Source organism: Perca fluviatilis, chromosome 20 (genome assembly GCF_010015445.1).
Source record: "Perca fluviatilis chromosome 20, GENO_Pfluv_1.0, whole genome shotgun sequence".
NCBI classification, from domain to species: Eukaryota; Metazoa; Chordata; class Actinopteri; order Perciformes; family Percidae; genus Perca; species Perca fluviatilis.
Window position 1 is genome coordinate 28,686,166 of NC_053131.1, and position 22,277 is coordinate 28,708,442.

The 22,277-nt window shown below is 36.2% G+C and overlaps 1 protein-coding gene across 1 annotated transcript; it reads left to right on the forward strand.

The window, feature by feature from the left end:
* The first annotated feature begins 669 nt into the window (after nucleotides 1-669).
* fosl2 (FOS like 2, AP-1 transcription factor subunit) lies at nucleotides 670-9,565 on the forward strand. The gene is made up of 4 exons (XM_039785273.1): nucleotides 670-1,602; nucleotides 4,433-4,687; nucleotides 5,102-5,209; nucleotides 6,748-9,565. Exons 1-4 carry the CDS (start codon nucleotides 1,474-1,476, stop codon nucleotides 7,336-7,338), a joined length of 1,083 nt encoding a protein of 360 aa, XP_039641207.1. The 5' UTR covers nucleotides 670-1,473; the 3' UTR covers nucleotides 7,339-9,565.
* The last annotated feature ends 12,712 nt before the right edge of the window (nucleotides 9,566-22,277 follow it).

A 22,277-nucleotide genomic window follows, 5' to 3' on the forward strand; every position in this document is an offset into this window, starting at 1 on the left:
CTCTCCAAATCGCGCACAATTGCGTCTCGCCGCCGCCAAATAAGACAAAGGCTCATTTGTGCGGAAACACTGCATGTCCAATCATTTCTTAGTGGTCTTTATTAACAGGAACAGAAGCAGATGAGAGCCGGTGAATGTTGATCTCGCGTGTCTTCAAACAGTAGAAATAACGGGCCTTGAATACACACTCGGGGCCTTCTCAGATGTCAATATACGTTAGGCATGCTAGGCTGATCACAGATGCAGATATCGAATTAATGTCGGCACAGGAAACTTCCAAGTGCTGCTTTTGATGCTCTAAACTCCACGCTCTACTATGTGAGCGCACGTGTGTCGCGCGAGTTTCAACCAGCGTGCGTCCATACGCTCCTAATCTATAGCCTACGATGCGTTTTAAGCCTCAATATCTTCGTTTTTTTTCCTGCGCTGATAACTAACCGGACCGGGACCCGCGCGCTGAGAGCTCCGAGTCCGGAGTGCAGCGCGCGAGGGGAGGGAATCCCTCCAGTGTCTGACGCTTCCTTTACCAAGGAAACCCACACGCGCTCTCTGACGCAACTGTCCATTTTAGGAAACATGCGTCAATGGACCGAAGCAAGTCAGACAAACAGTGAACTCCACAGCAGCCACTGCCGCTCGTATCAAAGAATAAATCCCTCCAGGTGCATGCTAGCTACTTTTATTGTATCCCTGCTTGTCTGTTAATGTGTCCACTGTCCGCTGGGCGAAGGATAGACACGGCGGATCTTTTCCTTTTCACGGCCTTATCCAGACACGACCCCTCCCTGGACGCAGTCGCAACGCCCAGGCTGTGACGTGGGCTGTTTCGTTGGTGTTGAAAAGCCGTTGCAGTTCTTCATAGTGCCATTGAAGTGAGTCATCTCTAGGAAGTGTGGCGAAAAGGAAAAGAAAAAAAAAAGTTCGAACTGTTCCGTGAACAGCAGAGAGCGCCGATAGAGCGTGTAGTAGGCAAGGCAAGGCGACGGAAAATATTCACAAGATTAGCCAGGCAATAGGCTCGAAAGCGAATGTTAACCTGCGTGAGTCACTCTGTATCTACAGGTTAACTTGTCTCAACTGGATGTGACTGCTGAGGTTGCGCTACTGACTTTAGGTTGAAGTTTGCGCACCTGAGAGGATCTACAGTAGTGTAGTATAGGTCTACCTGCGGCTCAAGAATAATACAATCACAGTAGGAAATAGCCTTTACAAGCAGGAAGCACACAAGAACATATTTATTCTACCTGGCAATATCTGTAAGATGTTTTAGGTTAGTTTTAGGTTAGTTTAGAGGAGCGTACTTGCACTTAGTCTGTGCCAACTCTTCTCTGGATATCCCAAATTAACAACGTCTCGAGTCAGAGGAGGATTTTTTTTTTCTGTTGGTGCCTTTTTACTGCGAGGATTAAAAAAAAAGGGGGGGGGGGTTCAGACCTCAAACAGTCTACTGAAATCTTCCCTGTTTCCTGGACCATGTACCAGGACTACTCCGGGAACTACGACACCTCGTCCCGCGGCAGCAGCACCTCTCCGGCCCAGCCAGAGTCCTTCACAAGCGGCAGCAGCACGATCGGAAGTCCGATCTCTACCTCAAGCTACCAGGTAACACAAGAGAACACCGGGCTTCCGCGACATTGCCTATAAGTAATAGCTTTAATTCGATGTCAAGTGTGCAACACCTGATTACAGGTTGTATGTCATATATATTTCCTTTTTTTTGTCACTGGAACGCGCTTCCACCCGTTAATAGATTTTAAAATACATTCTGCAGGTCGCTTGAGAAAAAAAAAAACGGTTGAACCCGATGACACAGATTGCATCGGTGACTCAACAGATTTAATAGTCTCTCTATCTAGTCACAAGTATTTTGGACTCATTCCATTTGAATTCGGTCCTCAGATATATAAACACCATCGGAGGATGTAGACTACTTTTGATGTCAAATATCAAAGTTGCGCACTGGCTGGTGCGCAAATTAAATGGCAAATAGAGCTACGTGGTGATTTTGCACATGTATACATAAAGAATAAATTGGGCTCTTTTTTTTTTTCTTCTTCAGTTGGTCCTCATGGTAAAACAAAACTTCTCAACGTACAGGTTATACAGACAGATTCGCAGGGGATATGTGAGACTTTGGATTGAATTAGAATTTGCCTGTGATTTCCAGATGTCAATTTCAGATCCACTTCTCTCTTTCTGTAGCGGTCTCATCTCTCCTATCCGTGCATAAAACTGTATTATTTGTGGGTTCCTTGTGTATGAGCACCCCAGTAGAGACTGCATTTTACGCGCATTATAAGGACGGCATTCCCTTTAGAACACATACTGTACATGCCATAGACACTGAGCTATTTACCCATTGCGCTAAACTGGGTAGAGATAAAGCGTATAATGCAACAGGCGTACTGCTTAGGCATTAACACAAGGGCTATATATGCCATGGCCGTCAGTTAAGGAATTTTGAAGTGCACAAAAGACGTGCTGTTGCGAAATGTGTTTTTAAGTTCAGTCAAAGTTGGTGTTTTGTGGCAGACATTTCGCTATGAGAAATGACATAATCATGGATCAGATTTTCTTTGGATGGTATCGCACTGCACATGGCAGATTCCTTCCAGCGAGAAGCGCGCACTGACCCAAAATGAAAACCCTGCATTCTGAGAGACTGTTTAAAAAGGCCAATCCCTGTAATCCATCTTCCCGATTTCATCAGATCTTATGATTTCATTCCTTCTCAGTGAGATATGCTCTGTAGATGTGCCAGTGGAACGTTATGAGGACGACGTGCCCATATATTCGCAAATAATAGGATATAAATCCGGGAAGAGGCATGTTGTTTACTCGAGAGCCAAGTCTTGCGTATAGTGCACTTCTGTGGAAAAGCTTCGTCAGGCTCACGCAACATTACGGTAAACGACTTCTGGCCCGTATGTATCATTGCTTCTGTTCCCTGTAATCACACACACACACACACACACACACACACACACACACAGAACACACACACACACACACACACACACACACACACACACACACACACACACACACACACACACACACACACACACACACACACACACACTGGCTGTTTCCCATTACAGCGGGCAGGAACATTACCTCTTTGTTCGGTTTATAGAGGCATATCAAAAAAAGGATTTTCTGTTCTGTTTTTATTAGACCAACATTCTTATTAGACCAGAAGTTCAGTTAAGCTTGGGCTTTTCTGCATTAAGTGTAATACCTCTACTGAATAATTTTAATTTTTTTATGGGAATTGTTATGCTCTTATTTTGAAGCCCATTTCGCCAATAGAAATCCGCTCACATTCTGGTTAACTGTCTGGCTTGTTACAGCTGGCTGCTTCCCCCCTTACTGGAACTGACTGCGTTTCTCATGTGCTTAACAAATCCCATACACAATGACTCACCAGATAAACAAAGTTCCAGTAGACTGCCGGGATATCCGACGGAAAGTCGGGAATAACGGGGATATGTGGACGTGCGTAATTTACGCACACAGGCAGGCAGCCCGTTTGTGGAGTCTAAAGACATAAAGTAATAGTGATCTGACACAGGTTCTCATACGGGTGATGATTATGACAGTCAGTTCACACATACATGTAGATTCTCGATAGTTCTACATTTTAAAATCGTATAGGAGGACTTGATCTTTAATTGGAGGGGTTAGTGCCAAATGTTGAGTAGCTTGAAGTCATACTCTTTCTTTAGATCGGAAACATAGTATCCTGCATCCCAGTATGGCCTTAGACATACCCACAACTACGGGCAAATTCATCATTTTGCTTTAAATTATATATTTTTTTTGTTGAAGTAAAGGATGATTGCATCATTTAAATAATTCAATTGTTGTCACATCAGATTTCAGAAAGAAAAAAAAAAAATCCTTCTGGAACAGTTCCTCTTCTGGACGGTAGAAGAAGGCCTATGCCACCATATGACCCATTAAATTATGTATCTATCCAGTCAAAAGTAATATGTATATTTACCCTCCTGCCAGTCCATGTGTAACATTCCCCCAGTGCAGTGTTTTGTCTCATGGTTATTGTAGTTAAGTGAGAAGCACTGGACACCTTGGGCTTTCCCACATGATTCACAGCATGTGTCACTGTTCCACTCCAGGGGTTACATACACAGTGTTTTGTGTGGATTGAATCATTACTATACGCTTGTAATGTGGAAATTGTGTGAATTTGATAAATGTGGGTGGTGGTGTGTGTTTCTGCGATTGCAGCGAAATGAGGCAGGGCTCATAGATAGAAACTAACATGCTTATGGGATTAAGTTGCATACATTGAACCCGTACCAGTATGCTCCTCTATAAGTAGATGCCACCCCACTTGTCTGGAAATATTTCTTTAGATGTGATCATGCATCCCCTCTTATCATATCCCTGTCATTCCTTCTCTTTCCAGAAGTACAGGGTCGACATGCCCGGCTCCAACAGTGCCTTCATCCCCACCATCAATGCAATCACGACCAGCCAAGACCTACAGTGGATGGTGCAGCCCACCGTCATCACCTCCATGTCCAACCCTTACTCGCGTTCCCATCCGTACGGCCATCACCTGCCCAACGGCTCTGGGATGCTGGGGCACAACACGCTGGCTCGGCCCGGGGTCATCCGCTCCATCGGGGACGCAAGGGGCCGACGCAAGAGAGATGAACAGGTGAGGGAAATGGAATGATGGTAACAGAGAGACTGCAAAAAGGCTACTGGGGGATTTCTTTTGTGTCAATAGATACACTCAGATTTGTTTGTTTTTTATAAAGCTGGATTTTGCTTGAGAAGGTCTTTTTACAAAGCAATTTTAATGTGTGTTCGTTCTGAAAAAAAAGCAAAACACCTTAATATGTTCATTAGAAATTATTAAATAAACATGTTTGAAAAAGAAAATTAAGTTTATTTTCTCAGGCCAGTAAATTATACGTGGTTGCATCATTATTCTCCTCACAGCCAGACAGTAGTACTTAGCTCTTGTTTTTACTCTTGCTCTTCGCTTCATATTGATTGTGTGTGTGTGTGTGTGTGCCTGTCAAACAGCATATTTTACCTGCCGTGTTCCTTCTTTACTTGCTCTTAGCTCACCCCGGAGGAAGAAGAGAAAAGGAGGGTGAGGCGTGAGAGAAATAAGTTAGCCGCCGCCAAATGCCGCAACCGCAGGCGAGAGCTCACCGACATGCTGCAAGGGGTGAGTAGAAACCTGAAAACTGGAGCCACCAGATCAGAATCTGTTAACGGGTTCCACTTTATCCACACAAAGCAACCCCAAATTAGTGTTAAGTGTTGGAGCATCTTGTTCCTCTTATGTGGCCACCACCTCTAGCTAATAAACAACCATGCTTACTGTTTGGGGAAAACATTTGCCATGCTTCTAGGTGATGCAAAAATGATAAAATGGCAAAAAAAAAGCAAAAGAATAAATGATTTTCACACAGAGAATACATGTACGGGGGAAAAAAATAAGTCCCACTTGTTCAGAAGTCGGGCAGGAGTCCAGATTTTTGATGAGTGATTGAACTCCACACCTAAATTTACAACCTTGTATTACTGGTTTGACTCTCGCTGCGTCTCTGAGTGCAAGGTCTGCGTGAAGAGATGACAGGCGATGAAAAGCTTTTTGTCTCGGGCAGCTGTAGACAGAGGTAGGGCTGTCTCACAGCCCTGCCTGGCAGACAGTAACGGCATCTAAATGGACTAATTAGCTGAATTACAGTGAGGTTGAGCTTGTCAGCCCTTAAAAAAAAGGAATGGAATTTGCTGTAGGCAGCTGTCTCCATGAATGAAGGACATTTTGTAAAAGGGGCCAATTGCTTGTCTCACAAACCCACATGGAGACATGCTGCGTTCACACACACATATGCAGACACACACCCACCACAGCCATTGCTTGTAGGGGGGAAAATAAAAAAACGCCTTTCCGCCTTTACACGGCTGTTTTAAAAAATTCCAAATAAGGAAGTGCCGCTTTCCAGTGAAAATAATCAACATTTACAGTCTTTGATGAACTGATATCATTTATTTAAGTGTCTCGCTGGGCAACTCCCCTGGCTCCTTGTGTACAACTTCCTCATACCTTTTGCCCATGAGTCAAAGTTCTCAGACAGCGTATCAGCTTATCTTTATCTGCCTGAAGTTTAGAACTGACGGGTGGCTTTTATGGAACCTTTGTCTTTTATGTGACACATTATGACACACTTTTGATGCAGATCTCATATCTCCAAGACACAAACAATGCACACATTATTGGAAAGTCAAGCAGAAGGCCTCGAGATTACAAGTTGTTAGTCTAAATGGCTCATGAGAAATTCTTGCTTGTAAATTCTTGCAGTAAAACTGTAGCAAACTAACAGTGCCCTCCATTGGCGCTTTGGAGGAATATCATACAGTCTGAGTACTTGATTGTTGCAGAAACTTGAAATGATGCCATTACAACGTCACATTTTTTTGAAGCAATGTTCTCAATTTCTTGGCATTTTGTCAGTGAATAGTCATGAAAAGGCTGTTGTAGTATTTGTTTTTATCAAGTTCAAACTATCCTGCTTAGGGCCTAAGGGTTATGATGCTCACCAGGATCTATAACGTCGCTGGTTCACGTCTGGCTGTTGCATGTTGTTCCCCATCTCCCTGTCCCCTCTTTCAAAAAAAAAAAAAAAAAAACATAATAGAAACAAACCTGCTCGTATTTTAGCTGAAGTGCTCAACCGTATGTCCTGTCTCTCTTACCAGGAGACTGAAAAGCTGGAGGAGGAGAAAGCAGACTTGCAGAAGGAGATCGAGAGCCTGCAGAAGGAGAAAGACAAGCTGGAATTCATGCTGGTTGCCCACAATCCTGTGTGCAAGCTCCCCATCGACGAGCGCCACCAGTCATCAGGGCACCAGCAGCACCACCACCAGCAGCAGCAGCAGCAGCAGCAGCAGCAGCAGCAGCAGTGCGCCCCTCTCTCCCTGACCATACGCTCCAACATGGGCACCCGGGCTCAGATGAACCACGTGGTAGTGAAGCAAGAGCCGGAGGACAACGAGGATGTGGTCAAGCCCCAGCGCTCCGTCATCAAGCCCATCTGCCTGGGTGGCGGCGTTGTCAGTGGGGGGATGTACTGCACAGATGGAGACAGCCTGAACACACCGGTGGTGGGGGCATCCACCCCGGCCGCCACGCCCAACGCGCCAAGCCTCATATTCAACTACCCGAGCATGCTGGAGCCCGAGAGCCCCTCGCCCTCATCCGAGTCCTGTTCCAAGGCCCACCGGCGCAGCAGCAGCAGCGGGGACCAGTCCTCAGACTCCCTCAACTCGCCCACCCTCCTGGCCCTCTGAGCGAGGGATCTGCTCGGTACAGCTGAGAAACAAACACTGTGGCTGACGGCGAGCATGAGGATCAACTGCGCGGCCCCCCCATCCAGTGTCTTTGAAAGACCCCAAGAGCACATTCAAAAGTCCAGACCAAGCTGACCATGTGAGCCGTTTCCCCCCCCTTTCGCAGGGGAGACCCACAAGGGCTACGCCGTGTTTTTCTTCTTGTTCTGCTTCAGTGTAAAAAAAAAAATAATTATCTGTAAGAGTGTGTGCGCACCAGTCCTAAAAAATGTCATCCCTTCACCATTTCAACTCCCGTGTCAACTTGTTTACTGGGAAGACAATTCTGAAGAAAAATATGCCAAAATCTGGCAGTTGTGAGTTGATGTGACTACAACTAGAGAGCGTGTTCTTAATATATTTTTTTGAAAATGTTTAAAAAGCCATGTGGCCGACACTTGCACTCCGCCAAGACGAATCAATAAATCACTAAACGAGGTCAGCTTTCTACTGGATTTTCTGAGGAGAGAAAGAGACTATAAGCAAAGACTTCCTCTCATCTCTTTTTTCCATTTAGATTTGTCCTTTCCTAACTTGGACCTTGATTCAGGAATCGCTAATAAGAGTGTGTACACATTTCTGATGCTGTTTCCATCTCTTTAATTGCATTCATGGCCTGTGCTGATTAAATTTTACAGTCTTTCGTTGAGACGTTGTCCTCTCCTTAATCTGCCTGTAGAAAAGCAAAACGGTCCTCCACATGGTGACCAAAGCACTGCTCAGTGTTGCAAAGGATACGAGCCAACTTTCAATCAATGACTAGTTCCTCAATACTCTATACCTTCTATTTTGCCATAGTGGCTTGACTTTACAGTAGTATTGATGTGCTTTTCCTCAGTGATTCTGTACCTGAACTTAAAACCTGTTTATGACAGTGTATGTGATTTACATTGATGTCAGGGATATCTCTCATGTGTAGTAGAACCCCATCGTGAAGAGCGTTGCACGACTGCAGGCTGTTGTATAGTCTAGAATATGTGGAGGGATAATAAACTTCATCGCTTTTTTATTGTGTCACATCAAAAAAGGTTTATGTTTTCGCTCGGGCGACATAAAAGTTTGAACAAAGCCCTCCTCCACTCGATTCTGACCTTCTTTCTGGCGCTTGTTACATTCTCTAAATAAAGGTCTTACCTTTTTCAACACTGCAGGTCAGGTTTCAAAAGGCCAAAAAGGTTTGTTTGACACATGCAATCCTGTAATTCGTCCGTCTTTTGTCTAAAAGGAGGGATTTTGCTCAAATTTGAAAAGAGCCACTGTGGTCTAGACTGTCGCCAGCTGCCAATGATGTCAACCCTGTTTATACTGTGTTTGTAAATCTGTCACTTTTAGTAAAGAAATGATGTTTAAATTCAAGTCAGATGTGCTGATTTACGGGTGTATCAACATATGCCAACATCGAGGTACTCTGTAGAAACTTAGTGGAAGCCGTGCTGGCTTTAAACGAGGGCCAGACTCAGTTCACTTTTTGACAATAAGGAAGGGATAAGAAGATTTTTTTTTTTTTTTTTTTACAGCTGGCCTGAGATGAAAGAGGGAGCACCTTGAGAAGATGTAATATTTCTAAAGTTCTATGAAGCACTTCTTTTTAATTATTTTTACATGTGTGTATCTTAAAGGGATAAGGGTTTTCAATACCGTGCACTGAGAAGGACAACCGCGATATTTGGGAGTTTTTTTTTAGTTTACTTCAAACATTCCTAATGAATATAATGTCAGGGGTCAAAGGGGGTGTCATCTTTGCTCGAACCCTTTTTTGTTATCAGGGGAATAAAAGTTGTGGTTGGAAGACTTTTGATGTGCTGGATGCAGAAAACGGACTTTGCAATTCAATACAAGCTGCTACTACTTTGGAAAGAACATGTCGGCTATTTATCTTTTAATGATGTTGGGTTTAACATCACTGGCTGTGATAACGTGTGGATGCAGCGGGACATCTTTAATCCTGTCTGACAACACAAAGAGGTGAAATGATAACCAAAAACATTACTGTGGGCGAGTCTGATATGTCTGTATGTTGAAATATTTGGAAGCCCCTCGACACACATAGGAAAGCCATTGACTGTAGATCTTCTGCTGTACATGTCATCTACTGTCTGTCGCCTGTTTTCAACTATTACTTCTTTTCCAAATGCTTTAACTGTTTAAAATGAATCAAAATTAATTAAAAAAAACAGCAATATGTAAATAATATAGCAGTGTTTGTTAATTTAAATGAATAATAATAAAACCTAATAATAATTTTCAACCTACAATTGTCCTTTTTCTTTCATGGGAATGCACTTACAGTAATTCAGTTACACATTTTCCAAAAGGCTGTAATTCAGTCTACGGTTCAAAATGGCACCAGCCTGTTTATCAATCATTCGGCTCGTTCCAAAATAAGAAAGACAGACACTAAGTTTTTGACTTACTTGATGAAATTGAAAGACAAAAAAGAGCTAAGACAAAACAACAACTTTTATTTCAGAATTCAAGAACCAAATTGCTTCTTTGAAACGTCTCGAAGCAATGACAGAACATGGTAAATGTTTGTCTACTACGAGGAGTATTTATATGTTCCGTATAGGCTTCATTCAACTATCTGAAAGGTGGAATAGACAGCGTCTATATAGCCTACACCCAACACACACATTATCTATATATATATATTTATTTTTTCATATATATATATATATATATATATACATATATTACATGGTAATATTTCAAGGAAAGTGCCCATGGTCAGATTTCAGCTATTGATGTGTGAAGGCCACTGGTCCACAAACACAATGTTACACTCTTCTGACATATTCAAATTATTAAACACAGTCCCTTTTTGCTGGGTGTGGGCTACTGAGTACAGCTACACTGTGGTGTCTCAGAGGTATAGTTTTAAGAAGTGATTTACCACTGTCGCACTAAATGCTTGCTCTTGGGGGAATTACTGAAATTCTTGGGTCTTTGTAAATTATAGAGTGTGGTCTATACCTACTCTATCTGTAAAGTGTCCTGAGATAGCTCTTGTAATGATTTGATACTATAAATAAAATTGAATTGAATTGAAATTGAATTGAATTTAAAAAGTTACATGATTTATTAATTTACAGCAAGACAGGAACTAAACAAGTTGAAGGAGAAAAAGAAGGTTGGGTGCATAGTTCACAGTAATGAAGTAGAGGTGTCTGTTATTTGACCCTCATTAATATATTTATTTATTGATTTATTGAGTCATATTCGGCTGCATTCGTTTTAGCTAAGTGTACCTAATACACTGGGTGCATATTCATTGTTTTAAATTATAGTCACATGGTATTTTATCCAGTTAAATGCAGTATTTTTACCATTTAAATATACACCAATGGTGAAACCTAGCTCTGGGGAGCTTATTCCCCGGAGTCCTTATGTTTTTTCCGCCCAGCAGTTTTCCTTGGATTAGGGTGGCACCTAAATCATGGTCCTGCTTGGTGCCCTGCTATACTCTGCTACACCCTGCTATGCTCTGCAGTGCCCTGCTACGCCATGCTACGTACTGCTGCACCCTGTAACGCCCTGCAGTGCCCTGTTACACCATGAACTACTACAACTACTATTTGTAGTCATAGTTCCATTATCTTTATTATGACTATTATTGCCACTGTTCATCACACTCCCAACTGGCACCGTCAGACACCGCCTACCAAGAGCCTGGGTCTGTCCCAGGTTTCTCCCTGAAAGGAAGTTTTCCTCACCACCCGAGGTTTCTCTCTAAAAGGTTTGAGTTTTTCCTCGCCACTGTCGCACTAAATGCTTGCTCTTGGGGGAATTACTGGAATTGTTGGGTCTTTGTAAATTATAGAGTGTGGTCTAGACCTACTGTATCTGTAAAGTGTCTTGAGATAACTCTTGTTATAATTTGATACTATAGATACAATTCAATTTAATTAAATTGAATTGGAATTAAAGCTGGAAATTAAATGACATTTGCAGATTTCATTCACAAATAAAGTGTGTAGTTTATATTAAATTATCCAGGCGTATGTCCCCTAATTGAAAAATTGAACTACTCTAAGTCTGTCAAAACACTTGGATGCACTGCACATTTATCAATAGAGGAAAGTTAGTCTACTGTCCTTCCACAGGCTATAAAGGTGTAGCAGCTGCAATAAAGCCACTCAACTGGAAAATCCTCCTTTTATGGAGAGCAAACTGACAGCAAATTGATTTGAATAAAACATCTCTGTGCTATCATGGTGAATGATTTATGCATCCTCAGCTGAAGTGGACAAAGAATGAGAATCACCGCTGTATATTTTAACTGTTTTTACTTTGAAAGAAAGTATTTTCTTCTATTGTTGATCTGAATGTGGTGGTGTTTGCTGCCCTCAAGTGGTCAAAGATGAGAAATACAACAATAGGTTTTAAAGTGCTCATATTATGGTCATCTTCAGGTTCATAATTGTATTTAGAGGTTGTACCTGAAAAGGTTTACATGGTAAAATTTAAAAAACACCATATTTTTGTTGTACTGCACAATGCTGCAGCTCCTCTTTTCACCCTGCGTGTTGAGCTCTCTGTTTTGGCTACAGAGTGAGGCATCGCACTTCTGTTCCATCTTTGTTGGGCATACAGGAAACAAAAAAAACTACAATTGATGGAATTTAAAGTAGCAGAAAAAATGCTTTTCCTGCACAAAATTTGTCGAAAAAAAGTGATTAAAAAAGCCATAGTATAGTATGTCAAAAAAAGTGATAAAAAAGCCATATTATAGTATGTCAAAAAAGCCATAGAATAGTATGTCAAAAAATGGAGTAAAAAGCCATATTATAGTGTGTCAAAAAAAAGGGATTAAAAAAGCCACAGTAGTATGCTGAAAAAAGTGATAAAAAAATCATAGTATAGTATGTCGAAAAAAGTGATTAAAAGCCATAGTATAGTATGCCGAAAAAAGTGATAAAATAGCCATAGTATAGTATGTCGAAAACAATTATTAAAAGCCATAGTATAGTATGCCGAAAAAAGTGATAAAAAAGTCATAGTATAGTACGTGAAAAAAGTGATAAAAAAGCCATAGTATAGTATGTCGAAAAAAGTGATTAAAAAAGCCATAGTATAGTATGTTGAAAAAAGTCATTGTATACTATGCCGAAAAAAGTGATAAAAAAGTCATAGTATAGTATGTTGAAAAAAGTCATAGTATAGTATGCCGAAAAAAGTGATAAAAAAGTCATAGTATAGTATGTTGAAAAAAGTCATTGTATAGTATGCCGAAAAAAGTGATAAAAAAGTCATAGTATAGTATGTCGAAGAAAGCCACAGTATAGCATGTCATAAAAATTTGTAGAAAAGCCATATTAGAGTATGTCAAAAAAGTGATAAAAAGCCATAGTATAGTATGTGAAAAAAGTGATAAAAAAAGCCATAGTAGTGGCCGGGTTGGCTCGGTTGGTATAGCGGGCGCACATGTGTAGAGATTTACTATGAAGGCCCAAAATGCCCAAAAAAATAATCTTAAAAAAATGCTGTAGTACAGTATGTCAAAAAAAGTGATAAAAAAGCCATAGTATAGTATGTGAAAAAGTGATAAAAAGGCCATAGTATAGTATGTCGAAAAAAGCCATAGTATATCGAAAAAGGTGCTAAAAAAATCCATATTATAGTATGTCGAAAAAAGTGATAAAATAGCCATATTATAGTATGTTGAAAAAGTGATAAAAAGCCATAGTATACTAATAGAAAAAAGCAATAAAATAGCCATAGTATATTATGTTGAAAAAATGTCTAGTATAGTATGTTGAATAAAGTGATTAAAAAGTCATAGTATAGTATGTTGAAAAAAGCCATAGTATGTCAAAAAAGGATAAAAAAGCCATATTATAGTATGTCAAAAAAGCCATAGAATAGTATGTCAAAAAATGGAGTAAAAAGCCATATTATAGTGTGTCAAAAAAAAGGGATTAAAAAAGCCACAGTAGTATGCTGAAAAAAGTGATAAAAAAATCATAGTATAGTATGTCGAAAAAAGTGATTAAAAGCCATAGTATAGTATGCCGAAAAAAGTGATAAAATAGCCATAGTATAGTATGTCGAAAACAATTATTAAAAGCCATAGTATAGTATGCCGAAAAAAGTGATAAAAAAGTCATAGTATAGTACGTGAAAAAAGTGATAAAAAAGCCATAGTATAGTATGTCGAAAAAAGTGATAAAAAGTCATAGTATAGTATGTTGAAAAAAGTCATTGTATAGTATGCCAAAGTAAGTGATAAAAAAGTCATAGTATAGTATGTTGAAAAAAGCCACAGTATAGCATGTCATAAAAATTTGTAGAAAAGCCATATTAGAGTATGTCAAAAAAGTGATAAAAAGCCATAGTATAGTATGTGAAAAAAGTGATAAAAAAAGCCATAGTAGTGGCCGGGTTGGCTCGGTTGGTATAGCGGGCGCACATGTGTAGAGGTTTACAATGAAGGCCCAAAATGCCCAAAAAAAAATCTTTAAAAAAAAGCTATAGTACAGTATGTCAAAAAAGTGATAAAAAAGCCATAGTATAGCATGTGAAAAAAGTGATAAAAAAGCCATAGTGTAGCATGTGAAAAAAGTGATAAAAAAGCCATAGTGTAGTATGTCGAAAAAAGCCATAGTATATCGAAAAAGGTGCTAAAAAAATCCATATTATAGTATGTCAAAAAAAGTGATAAAATAGCCATATTATAGTATGTTGAAAAAGTGATAAAAAGCCATAGTATACTAATAGAAAAAAGCAATAAAATAGCCATAGTATATTATGTTGAAAAATGTCTAGTATAGTATGTTGAATAAAGTGATTAAAAAGTCATAGTATAGTATGTCAAAAAAAGTGATAAAAAATCCATAGTATAGTATGTCAAAAAAGCCATAGAATAGTATGTAAAAAATGGAGTAAAAAGCCATATTATAGTGTGTCAAAAAAAAGGGATTAAAAAAGCCACAGTAGTATGCTGAAAAAAGTGATAAAAAAGTCATAGTTTAGTATGTCGAAAAAAGTGATTAAAAGCCATAGTATAGTATGCCGAAAAAAGTGATAAAATAGCCATAGTATAGTATGTCGAAAAAAATTATTAAAAGCCATAGTATAGTATGCCGAAAAAAGTGATAAAAAAGTCATAGTATAGTACGTGAAAAAAGTGATAAAAAAGCCATAGTATAGTATGTCGAAAAAGTGATTAAAAAGCCATAGTATAGTTATGTTGAAAAAAAGTCATAGTGTTAGTATAGTCAAAAAGTGATAAAAAGCTCAATAGTAATAGTATGTAGAAAAAAGTAAAAGTGATAAAAAAGTCATAGTATAGTATGTTGAAAAAAGTCATAGTATAGTATGCCGAAAAAAAGTGATAAAAAAGTCATAATATAGTATGTCGAAAAAAGCCATAGTATGTCGAAAAAGGTGATAAAAAAATCCATAGTATAGTATGTCGAAAAAAGTGATAAAAAAGTCATAGTATAGTATGTCGAAAAAAGTGATTAAAAAAGCCATAGTATAGTATGTTGAAAAAAAGTCATAGTATAGTATGCCGAAAAAAGTGATAAAAAAGTCATAGTATAGTGTGTTGAAAAAAGTCATAGTATAGTATGCCGAAAAAAGTGATAAAAAAGTCATAGTATAGTATGTTGAAAAAAGCCATAGTATAGTATGCTGAAAAAAGTGATAAAAAAGTCATAGTATAGTATGTTGAAAAAAGTCATAGTATAGTATGCCGAAAAAAGTGATAAAAAAGTCATAGTATAGTATGTTGAAAAAAGTCATTGTATAGTATGCCGAAAAAAAGTGATAAAAAGTCATAGTATAGTATGTCGAAGAAAGCCACAGTATAGCATGTCATAAAATTTGTAGAAAAGCCATATTAGAGTATGTCAAAAAAGTGATAAAAAACCATAGTATAGTATGTGAAAAAAGAGTGATAAAAGGTAGTGGCGGGTTGGCTCCGGTTATTGCTGTGAGGCACATGTGTAGAGGTTTACTATGAGAGGCAAAAATGCCCAAAAAATAATCTTAAAAAATGCTGTAGTACAGTATGTCAAAAAAAGTGATAAAAAAGCCATAGTATAGTATGTGAAAAAGTGATAAAAAGGCCATAGTATAGTATGTCGAAAAAGCCATAGTATATCGAAAAAGGTGCCTAAAAATCCATATTATAGTATGTCGAAAAAAGTGATAAAATAGCCATATTATAGTATGTTGAAAAAGTGATAAAAAGCCATGAGTATACTAATAGAAAAAAGCAATAAAATAACACATAGTTATGTTATGTTGAAGAAATGTCTGGTATGAGTATGTTGAATAAAGTGATTAAAAGTCATGAGTATAGTTATGTTGAAAAAAACCATAGTATGTGAAAAAGGTGATAAAAATCCATAGTATAGTATGTCGAAAAATAAAAACCATAGTGTTATAGTAGAAAAAAATGTAATGTAAATAGTATGATTAGGTTCAAAAAGTGATAAAAGTCATGGGTATATTATGTGAAAAAAGGTGAGTTAAAGCCATGGTATGAGTATGCGAAAAAGTGATAAAATAGCCATGAGTATGAGTATGTCGAAAACAATTGTAAACCATAGTATAGGTATGCCGAAAAAGTGATAAAAAGTCACATGAGTATAGTCACATTGAAAAAGAGGTTAAAAAACCATAGTATAATATGTGAAAAAGTGATAAAAAGTCATGAGTATGAGTATGTTGAAAAAAGTCATTGTATAGTGTCGCAAGTAAGTTGATAAAAAAGTCATGAGTATAGTATGTTGAAAAAAGCCACAGTTATAGCATGTCATAAAAGTTGTAGGCCATATTAGGAGTATGTCAAAAAGTGATAAAAACCATAGTATAGTATGTAGAAAAAAGTGATAAAAAGCCATAAAGTGAGTGGCCGGGTTGGCTCAGGTTGGTATAGGAGTACATGTGTAGAGGTTTACAAGAAGCTAAAATGCCCAAAAATCTTTAAAAAAGCTATAGTACAATTATGTCAAAAAAGTGATAAAAAACCATAGTATAGCATGTGAAAAAAGTGATAAAAAACCATAGTGCGGCATGTAAAAAAGTGATAAAAAAGCCATAGTGTAATATGTCGAAAAAAACCATAGTATATCGAAAAGGTTCTTTAAAAATCCATATTATGAGTATGTCAAAAAGTGTAAAATAGCCATATTATAGGTATGTTGAAAAGAGTGATAAAAACCATGAGTATACTAATAGAAAAAAAGAAATAGCCATGGTATATTATGTTGAAAAAATTTCTAATTATGGTATGTTGAATAAAGAGTGATTAAAAAGTCATAGTATAGTATGTCAAAAAAGTGATAAAAATCCATAGTATAATTATGCAAAAAGCCATAGAATAGTATGTAAAAATGGAGTAAAAACCATATTATAGTGTGTCAAAAAAGGGTTAAAAGCCACAGTGATTATGCTGAAAAAAGTGTTAAAAAGTCATAGTTTAGTATGTCGAAAAAGTGGTTAAAGCTCATAGTATAGTGTATGCCGAAAAAAGTGATAAAATAGCCATAGTATAGTATGTGAAAAAAATTATTAAAAGCCATGAGTATGAGTATGCGGAGAAAAAAGTGATAAAAAGTCATAGTATAGTGCGGTGAAAAAAGTGATAAAAAGCCATAGTATAGGTATTCGAGAAAAAGGTGATTAAAAAGCCATGAGTATGGTATGTTGAAAAAGTCATATTATAGTATGCAGAAAAAGTGATAAAAAGTCATGGTATAATTATGTTGAAAAAAGTCATGAGTATAAGTCGAAAAAAGTGTAAAAAAGTCATGAGTATAGTATGTTGAAAAAAGTCATAGTATAGTATGCGAAAAAAGTGTAAAAAGTCATAATATAATTATGTCGAAAAAAACATAGTATGTCGAAAAAGGTTGATAAAAATCCATGAGTATAGTATGTCGAAAAAAGTGATAAAAAGTCATAGTATAGTATGTCAAAAAAAAGGTGTTTAAAAACCATGAGTATAGGTATGTTGAAAAAAGTCATAGTATAGTATGCGAGAAAAAAAGTGATTAGTCATGTGTGTTGAAAAAAGTCATAGTATAGTATGCCGAAAAAGTGTAAAAAGTCATAGTATAGTATGTTGAAAAAAAGCCATAGAGTATGGTATGCTGAAAAAAAAGAGTAAAAAAGTCATAGTATAGTATGTTGAAAAAAGGTCATAGTATAGTATGCGAAAAAAAGGTGATAAAAAATCATGAGTATAGTTGTGTTGAAAAAAGTCATTGTATAGTATGCGAAAAAAGTGATAAAAAGTCATAGTATAGTATGGGAGAAAGCCACGTATAGCATGTCATAAAATTTGTAGAAAAAGCCATATTAGGGTATGTCAAAAAGTGATAAAAAACCATAGTATAGTATGTGAAAAAGTGTAAAAAAAGCCATAGTGAGTGGCCGGTTTGGCTCGGTTAGTTCATGAAGCTTTTTGTGTGTAGAGGTTTATGTAGAGTCCAAAATGCCAAAAATAATCTTAAAAAATGCTGTGAGTACAGTATGTCAAAAAAGTGTTAAAAAACCACATAGTATAGTATGTGAAAAAGTGATAAAGGCCATAGTATAGGTATGTGGAAAAAACGTATATCGAAAAGGTGCTTAAAAATCCATATTATAGTATGTCGAAAAAAGTGATAAAATAGCCATATTATAGTATGTTGAAAAAGTGATAAAAAGCCATAGTATACTAATAGAAAAAAGCAATAAAATAGCCATAGTATATTATGTTGAAAAAATGTCTAGTATAGTATGTTGAATAAAGTGATTAAAAAGTCATAGTATAGTATGTTGAAAAAAGCCATAGTATGTCGAAAAAGGTGATAAAAAAATCCATAGTATAGTATGTCGAAAAAAATGATAAAAAGCCATAGTATACTAGTAGAAAAAAGTAATAAAATAGCCGTAGTATAGTATGTCAAAAAAAGTGATAAAAAAGTCATGGTATATTATGTCGAAAAAGGTGATTAAAAAGTCATAGTATAGAATGTCGAAAAAAGTCATAGTATAGAATGTCGAAAAGAGTAATAATACAGTATGTCGAAAAAATGTATTAATAGTATAGTATATATAGTATATAGTACAGCCATAGTATAGTATGTCATAAAAATGGATAAAAAAAAAAGCCATAGTATAGTATGTCGAAAAAAATTATAAAAAGCCATAGTATACTAGTAGAAAAAAGTAATAAAATAGCCGTAGTATAGTATGTCAAAAAAAGTGATAAAAAAGTCATGGTATATTATGTCGAAAAAAGGTGATTAAAAGTCATAGTATAGAATGTCGAAAAAGTCATAGTATAGAATGTCGAAAAGAGTAATACAATTGTGTCGAAAAATGTATTAATATAGTATATATAGTATATAGTATAAGCCATAAGTATTATGTCATAAAATGGATAAAAAAAAAAACCATAGTATAGGTATGTCGAAAAAGAAATAAAAGCCATAGTATAGTATGTGCAAAAATAAAAATATATAAGGTATGTCAAAAGGTGATAAAAGTCATAGTATAGTATGCGAGAAAAAAGTGATAAAAAGCCATAGTATAGTTGTCAAAAAATATAAAAAGCTCCATAGTATATTATGCGAAAAAAAAGTGATAAAAGAAATAAGGTATAGTGAGTATGATTAATGTTGGTATGCCGAAAAATGTGATAAAAAGGCCATAGTATCGTATGTCGAAAAAAGTGATTAAAAAAGCCACAGTAGTATGCCGAAAAAAGTGATAAAAAAGTCATAGTATAATATGTTGAAGAAAGCCACAGTTTAGCATGTCATAAAAATTTGTAGAAAAGCCATATTAGAGTATGTCAAAAAAGTGATAAAAAGCCATAGTATAGTATGTGAAAAAAGTGATGAAAAAAGCCATAGTAGTGGCCGGGTTGGCTCGGTTGGTAGAGCGGGCGCACATGTGTAGAGGTTTACTATGAAGGCCTAAAATTCCCCAAAAAATAATCTTAAAAAAAAAGCCATAGTACAGTATGTGAAAAAAGTGATAAAAAAGTCATAGTATAGTCGAAAAAGGTGATAAAAAAATCCATATTATAGTATGTCGAAAAAGTGATAAAAATCCACAGTATACTAATAGAAAAAAACAATAAAATAGCCATAGTATATTATGTTGAAAAGATTTCTAGTATAGTATGTTGAAAAAAGCCATAGTATGTCGAAAAAGGTGATAAAAAAATCCATAATATAGTATGTCGAAAAAGGTGATAAAAAAATCCATAGCATAGTATGTTTTTAAAAAAGTGATAAAAAGCCATAGTATACTAGTAGAAAAAAGTAATAAAATAGCCGTAGTATAGTATGTCAAAAAAAGTGATAAAAAAGTCATGGTATATTATGTCGAAAAAGGTTCTAGTATAGTATGTCGAATAAGGTGATTAAAAAGTCATAGTATAGTATGTCGAAAAAAGCAATAAAAAGCCATAGTACAGTATGATGAAAAAAGTCATAGTATATTATGTCGAAAAAAGTCATAGTATAGTATGTTGAATGAAGTCACGGTATAGTACGCAAAAAAAGTGATTAAAAAAGCCATAGTATAGTATGTTGAAAAAAGTGATAAAAAGCATGTTGAAAAAAGTGATAAAAAAGCCATAGTATAGCATGTTGAAAAAAGAAATGAAAAAGCCATATTAGAGTATGTCAAAAAGTGACAAAAAAGCCATAGTATGCTAGTTGAAACATTTATTAAAAAGCAATAAAAAAGCCATTTCTTGAATAAAATCTGGTATAGTACGCGGAATAATTTATAAAAAGCCATAGTATAGCATGTTGAAAAAAGCATTAAAAAAAGCCATAGTATAGTATGTCGAAAAAAGTGATAAAAAAGCCATAGTATAGTATGTTGAAAGAAGTGATAAAAAAGCATGTTGAAAAAAGTGAGAAAAAAGCCATAGTATAGTATGTCGAAAATAGTCGTAGAATATTATGTCGAAAAAAGCAATAAAAAGCCATAGTATAGTATGTCGAAAAAAGTGATAAAAAAGCCATAGTATAGTATGTTGAAAAGAGTAATAATATAGCATGTTGAAAAAAGTGATAAAAAAGCCATAGTATAGAATGTTAAAAAAAGCCATAGTATAGTACGTTGAAAAAAACAGATTAAAAAAAGCCATAGAATTAGTAGAAAAAAGTAATAAAAAGCCATAGTATAGTCTGTCTAAAAAAGCAATAAAAAAGCCATAGTAGAGTGTGTCGAAAAAATTTATTGTATAGTATGTCGAAAAAAGTGATTAAAAAGCCATAGTATAGTATGTCGAAAAAAGTCGTAGTATATTATGTCGAAAAAAGTAATAAAAAAGCCATAGTATAGTATGTCGAAAAAAGTCGTAGTATATTATGTCGAAAAAAGTAATAAAAAAGTAATTGTATAGTATGACGATAGAGGTTCTAGTGTAGCATGTCGAAAAAAGTTATAGTATAGTATGTTGAAAAAAAGTGATAAAAAGTCACAGTATAGTATGTCTAAAAAACCCATAGTATAGTATGTCGCAAGAAAGTTCATACAATGATTTAAGTGATACAATGAAGTTCTTTATTGCCACATGCACAATTACAGAGAATCATCAATACATTTAATAAAAAAGCATTTCATAAAAAAGCCATAGTATACTATGTATGTAAAAATGTAAGAAACACACAGTATTCCATCAGAAATCAGAAAAAACTTAAAACGTAGGGATAAAGTATAACATATATCAAGTAAAATATATTTGTGGACGAGATGCTGAAGCTGTTTGTGTGATTTGGGTCTTTGATAGTCCTGCTGGCTTTCTTTCTACGCCGCAGGGTGTGGGTCCTCCATGGATGGCAGCTCCGTCCTGGGGATTGAGCTGAGCACATTTCCTCACCTTCTGGAGAGCCTTACCTCTTATGTCATGAAGTCATAGTAAGTCGTAAAAATCATGAAAAAGTCATAGTATAGTATGTTGATAAAAGTCATAAAAAATCCATAGTGTAGAATGTCGAGAAAAAGTCATAGTATATTATGTTGAAAAAAGTTATGAAAAAGTCATAGTAGAGAATGTCGAAAAAAGTCAAAGTATATAGTATGTTGAATAAAGTCATAGAATAGTATGTCAAAAAAAGTGATAAAAAAAGCCATAGTATAGTATGTCGAAAAAAGTGATAAAAAGACATAGTATAATATGTCGAAAAAAGTGATAAAATGCCATACTATAGTATGTCGGAAAAAGTCATAGTATAGTACGTTGAAAAAAGTGATAAAAAAGCCATAGTATAGTATGTCAAAAATAGTGATAGTATAGTATGTTGAAAAAAGTGATAAAAAAGTCATAGTATAGTATGTCAAAGAAAGTCTGGAACAACATGCAAACTCCACACAAAAAGTCTAAATATTCCCATATCAAAATAGTGCTATTTTCTCAAATTAATCCCTTATAATTAAAAGCAGTTTCTCTCTGAGGTGCTGAACACCGCTGCTGGAATGTGTTGTGAACTTTACTACTAACCTGACCTACTGTTTCTCTTTTATATTCCTCAACTTGTTTAGCTTCTGTCAGTCCGTAAATGTATTTTTGAATTGCATGAACAGTAGCTTTATGCTTCATAATCTCAGTCTAGCCAAATCGGTGACATCTTTTTAAATCACTTCTTAAAACTATACCCAACCTCTGAGACACCAAAGTGTAGCTGTACTCAGTAGCCCACAACCAGCAAAAAGTGACTGTGTTTAATCATTAGAATGTCAGAAGAGTGTAACATTGTGTTTGTGGACCAGCGGCCTTCACACATCAATAGCTGAAATCCGAGCATTGGCACTTTCCTTGAAATGAAACATTGAGTTCCTGGGATCTTCCAGCCTGCTGGGGCTGAGTCAGGGCACAAAGACTTCATGGATTTAATCACGACAGATGAATTTACTTGGTTTGCAAAAAGACAGCTGTG

Excerpts from the sequence above, each read along its gene's own strand:
- fosl2 (XM_039785273.1), top strand. The coding sequence starts at position 1,474 with ATGTACCAGGACTACTCCGGGAACTACGACACCTCGTCCCGCGGCAGC. Across the intron at positions 1,603-4,432 it reads TCTCTACCTCAAGCTACCAG|AAGTACAGGGTCGACATGCC; the intron begins GTAACACAAGAG and ends TTCTCTTTCCAG. Across the intron at positions 5,210-6,747 it reads TCACCGACATGCTGCAAGGG|GAGACTGAAAAGCTGGAGGA; the intron begins GTGAGTAGAAAC and ends CTCTCTTACCAG.